The 5,413-nt window shown below is 34.1% G+C and overlaps 1 protein-coding gene across 1 annotated transcript in view; it reads right to left on the bottom strand.

Annotated features, from left to right (window-relative positions):
• Nucleotides 1-1,233: 1,233 nt before the first annotated feature.
• Nucleotides 1,234-5,413, bottom strand: part of Smp_077820 (putative ank repeat-containing) — a gene marked incomplete at its 3' end in the record, with an annotated part of 13,290 nt that continues 9,110 nt past the window's right edge. Inside the window, exons 5-7 of the mRNA XM_018798549.1 lie at nucleotides 4,504-4,591; nucleotides 3,161-3,286; nucleotides 1,234-1,301 (exon numbers count right to left, since the gene is read on the bottom strand). Coding sequence (XP_018653480.1) covers nucleotides 1,234-1,301; nucleotides 3,161-3,286; nucleotides 4,504-4,591 — 282 coding nt within the window. The remainder of the gene's footprint in view (nucleotides 1,302-3,160; nucleotides 3,287-4,503; nucleotides 4,592-5,413) is intronic.

Genomic DNA, 5,413 nt, shown 5'->3' with positions numbered 1-5,413 from the left:
ATTGTAGGACTGCTCGCAAGGCGGGATCGTGAATGCGCACTTCTGAGGAGTCCCATAATGGGACGAAACGGCCGTCCAGTGCTTCCAGGTTTTCGATAGTGGTCTAGCTTCAATTGACTCATGATCTCAACTCTATAAAATTACTAAAATCTCCACCAAACCCCTTCTGCTATTGAATATACATTAATTAACCACTGAAGCATTTGTTGTACTGGTTCACGATTTTGTTTCTAATAAAACATTTGATCCTTGAATCATTTTCCAATAGAGGACTTTTTCATTACAAAAAGTGGACTTAGTCAATCTTTTTATTCAGACGAATATCAATTAGTGTTAAGACGAAGTTAATTTTTCTACATAACTTTCCACAGTAAACAAGATGATTCGTAGATTCAGTTCAGGGCGTATACATTTAATTGGATCATAAAGCATTTATAGATCCTCAATTTATCAAATACTTAAATTTCAATATAGACCATGAAATTACAAACATTTTGAAATCGTATCATTTTGAATCTACTTATAAAATACTTCAGTAGTCTAAAGTTATACCATAAGAATTTTGTTTATAAATTATTGAATGTTACATGAGGCCAGAGATTCAAAATCTTTATTCACGCAGATGAAAAGTATAGTTTTATATCAACTATGGGAAGGTCACCATTTCATTTATATATTCAAAGTTTTGTTTGATTGCTCAGATATTCTTCAGATGATCTTCAAAATGTTTTAACTCCACTTGTAGCTCTTCTAAGGTTAATGCCATTTCCAAGCCCGGGTAAATAAGAAGAGTTGGGCATGGAGTCAGCAACCCCATCCCGTAGGAAACTAACTTGCTAAACAAACGTTAATCAGAATAAACAAATTAAACCATTTAAACTCTGCATTGGGAGTAGAAGGAAAAATTATGACGCCTCATGATAAAAGCCGAGATTCTTCCGAAGTAACGAAGCCGATTCCTTTCCCAACAACCAGAGCAACCAATAATAAGATACATGGAACGCCTGAACAATGTGGGAGACTGGGAGAACCAGTCAAATAGTAAGTAGGTTTATAAAATTCTGGAGAAAGCACTCTTTTTCTATAATCACACATAGTTAACATTCGTTCAGTGGAACAAAACGTGTTCTATTTAGCGAATAATAGTATATATATATATTCAACATCGAAATTCTTCGAGAGATATTATTAAGTTATTAGACGAATCCATCTTCTTCAGTTTTATTCTTCTTTTTATGCTAATTCAATTGAATCTCCTGGATGTAGGGTTTTTGATTCCAAATTTTTTATTTGCTTTTTAGCTATAAGAAGAAAATTTAAACAAAAATACGGAAAGATTTGAAGAGAAATTCAATATTAAAAGTCATTCATTCTAATGTAAAACGTAAAATATCACTGGGAAACTGACTGGAAGTTGAAAGAAAGCACTGTATAAGGTTATATTTAAGTTTAGGTATCTATATATGACCGATATATCAATGTGATTAGAGTATTTTGTGAATCATGACAACTTTATATTGGTTAATCATCAGTATTTTACTCTACCTCTAAGCTTGAACCCGTACCTCACCAGACACAGATTATGTGACATACATTAACTTTCAGTATAACTGTGTAGTAGTCATTGAAACAGTTATTGAGGTTATATATCTACACTTTCAAACTTCCATGTTTCCTTTTCTTTTCTTCACCTGTTTTTCTGTAATTGATTATATAATGAGTGAAATTTGAACCCTGTCACTTTTTTAATGTATAATTAGTTGTGAATAGTGAAGCATTACATAGATTAATTTTTGGTAGAAATAACAACATAATAGTACAGAAGTTTGTGAGCAGAATCGACAGTGACTCTAACTCATTCTAATTCAGCTAATAGGATCATTCAAATCTATTTTTGTAGGCGATTGTAAAGAGGAACTAGGCCTACGAATACTGTCAATGTATACCATACACTGATATTTAATGTTTTATTATGAATTTCATATTAAATGTTTTTGAATGGATGCTTTCAGTTTGTGTCATTTTAAAAGAACCTTTGGTTATATATAATTACTGAATGACTGGTTGTTTACAAATTAATATTTTTTATGAAATTGAAACAATCGGATAAGTTAGTCGTGACTGAAGAATATGGTTCCATTGTTCATTTAATATTTAAAGCAAAAGTTCCAAAATGGTTAAAATAAGGTTTGATGTTTTTCATTATTTTTTTTATTTAAACACATAAATATTGGTACAAGAAAGCATCAGATACATATGCGCCACACAAATCTCATTCGGTTTGTGTGAGGGCTACGATATTACCCAGGTGCCCAAACTGAAACAGGTGGTTTTCTCAGGAGGCCCACACCAGGAGCCTTCGACCTAAAGGTCTGATCCACAAGACAGTGGAGCATCGTGATTAGATGCAGTCCCATGGTAGCCGATGACCAACGATTGATTCATACGCCATTTGTTCCTTCAGGATACTGGAGCTCATGTGCACCATTGGTTTGGAATGAGGGTTTTCCAACTCCCCTAGGTGGACTTTCCATGTCTAGCAACCTGGTTAGAGCGCCGGACATTCGCTTTTCATCCTCTCAATTTCGTAAACAACACCTCTGATGTGAGAAAACAATGAGTAGGACTTCCCTGTCAGAGGCTATATACGCGTGGCCATGCAAGAGCATTTGGACAGGGACAGCGGATTCTCTCCACTCTCGGCCATACCAGGGCATTTGGGTGCAGTTTTGATGTAGACACGTAATATTTCTACAAATTAACTGACTTACGATTAAATTTGCTATTATTAATGTAAATAGTTTATGTAGTTCAATGCTTAAAGTACATAGAAGTTAAGATTTCTTAACTTATGTAAATTTTAAAGTCGACATAATATCTCATGGAATGTTGGGCATTTGTTTCACCGGAAAATTTTCATTCGATATCCTGAAATACTTATTTTTCAACTGAAAATACGATAACGTTCAAATAGCCAAGACATAGTGTTATGTTAATTGTGATGACCGACATGATTGAAGAGCTGTACTAGACACTTTAGAAAAAGTCACAAGTGCTTTAAATATTGTCGATTATTGATACGTATAACAAAGAAATGAAATGAACATTGTGTGAATAACATGAATTAATCATCTTAATATAACATAAAAAGTGAACTAACCTTCTCTACGAATCACATCTGCCAAATCAGGGAAATGATTAGCTAAAGCTAAATCTGCTGGTTTCTGACCAAAAAGATTTAATTCCAGAAGATTTGCCCCATTCTTGATAAGCCATTCGACCGTGTCTGGAAATAATGAACGAATTAGAGTCGATTAGTCGAACATAATAAAGAATATCAGCAAATATTGGGATATTTTACAGTAATAATCACATCAAACAAATGCTTACATGAACAGGTCGAATTTAGTCTTATAAAGAATTATAATAAAAAAGGGGTTTTGTAGATGTTATAATAATTTAATAGTCGAATTCACGATTCAACCGATGCTAGACCATTTTGGAAAACCTGGGAGCATTGGACGGCCGTTTCATCCTAATGTGGGACTCCTCAGCAATGCGCATCTACGATCTCGCTTGCGAGATTTGAACCCTTGACCTTCCGGTCCATGGTGGTCTAGCCTTAATTGACTCATGAATTCAACTATTAAATAACTATAATATCCACGAGCACCCTTTCTGATTATAATCATCATATGCTCACTAGTGACTGGCTCCATCAGGTATTTCCTGAAGTTCTAGTGAGAAGCCGTGACCAGTGGAGTTCAACCGGGTCTGTTGTGAGGTAGTAATTCACTGCAGACAATTTTGGGTGGTGTTGCAATTTCATGAATTGGTTGGAGTTTAATATTAACACCGTTGGATGCCGTCTCAGTGGTCTGGAGGTTAAGCGCTCGTGGGCAAAATCGGTACGTCTTAGGTTCCAGTCCTGGAAGCGGGATCGTGGATGCGCACTGCTGAGGGATCCTATACTAGAATGGAACGGTCGTTCATTTGTTCCAGATTCTCCCTGGTGGTCTAGCTTTAACTAACTCATGAGCTCAACTATTAAATTATAAAGAATCGAGCAAAAAGTGTGCAGCTTAATGTGAAACTGTTACCTGATTCAACAAAGATTAATTAAAAACTTTAATTTTGTGTGGTTTATAAATTTAGTTCAGGATATTACATAGTAAGTCCTCGTTAACTTACTAGTGAGTTATATATATATATATATATAATCTTAATTAAAATGTCCTTGTTCGCTGATTATCTGGCTGATCACTGAGATGGTCCTTTCATATCTACTACCACCTGCCATCTAAAAAACTGTACATCATGGGAACGACATTTGATAGTTCCATAAGGAATCTGTAAAAGTTATATAACTTTTTTACTTAAAACCAATCAACAGAAAACGAAAATGCTTGTTCCCGTTATCGTAAAACAATTCTGAAACAGATTTTTTACAATCTGTAAATGAATACCCACCCATTTCATTTTTAAATCCACATATTAACTTACCACTATGTCCATTTCTTGCCGCATGGTGAACAGGTGAACAGTTCATTGAATCCATCTGATTCACATTGCAGCCATGTCGGATAAGCACCTGAATATATTGGAGTAAAGATGGTAAAATACTTTTAAAGTATTGAATCAGGTATGTAAAAAAGATAGAAAGTTATATATAAACTAGTGAATTGACTTTAAACAAGAATTTAGTATCGTTTGCACGTTAATGGTAGGGAAAAATTATTGGCAAAGTTTAAGATTTCATTTCCGTTTATATGAATAAACATGATATTACGGTCAGTTACATAACTCTTTAAGGAACAGAATCATTACATTATTCCTGTTAGTATTCTGACAACTCAACAGAGCGATCCGTGAAGTAACCTGGAAATATGGGGCATATAATGAAACTGGAAAAAATATGTTTCCTACAGAATATTATCTAAAGCTAAGAAATTCCTTTACAGATCCTATTCTACGGTAAATAGTTCTTCTAATATGTAGTCTATTGAATAGGTAAGTATTTATTTCATTCCTAAAAATGTAAGTGGACAAACTGGAGAAAACCAGTTAAAAGTTCACTGGATAATGAGTAAAATGTATTAAGAGTATTTTGAACACAACAGTTAGAAACAACCAAGTGGAATTCTACAATTTGGGTCATACCATTTTTTGGATTGCATGAAATAATTTCAAGTGTAAATTTATGTTTTACTTTACTCGTCTCTTTTATTAGACAGACAATAACAAGTGACATGTTGATAACCAGGACTCGCTCATATCACATTGTAGATACAGTCTTAGGGGTGACTATATATAAAATGCCTATATACCTATTTATGGAAACTCGTATTGTGGTGTGGTCTACTTATATCCATATAAGTAGTATATGGCGATGGTCAAACGTAGAATGTATTTC

Source organism: Schistosoma mansoni, chromosome 6 (genome assembly GCF_000237925.1).
Source record: "Schistosoma mansoni strain Puerto Rico chromosome 6, complete genome".
NCBI classification, from domain to species: Eukaryota; Metazoa; Platyhelminthes; class Trematoda; order Strigeidida; family Schistosomatidae; genus Schistosoma; species Schistosoma mansoni.
This window is presented reverse-complemented; position numbering and strand designations above follow the sequence as displayed.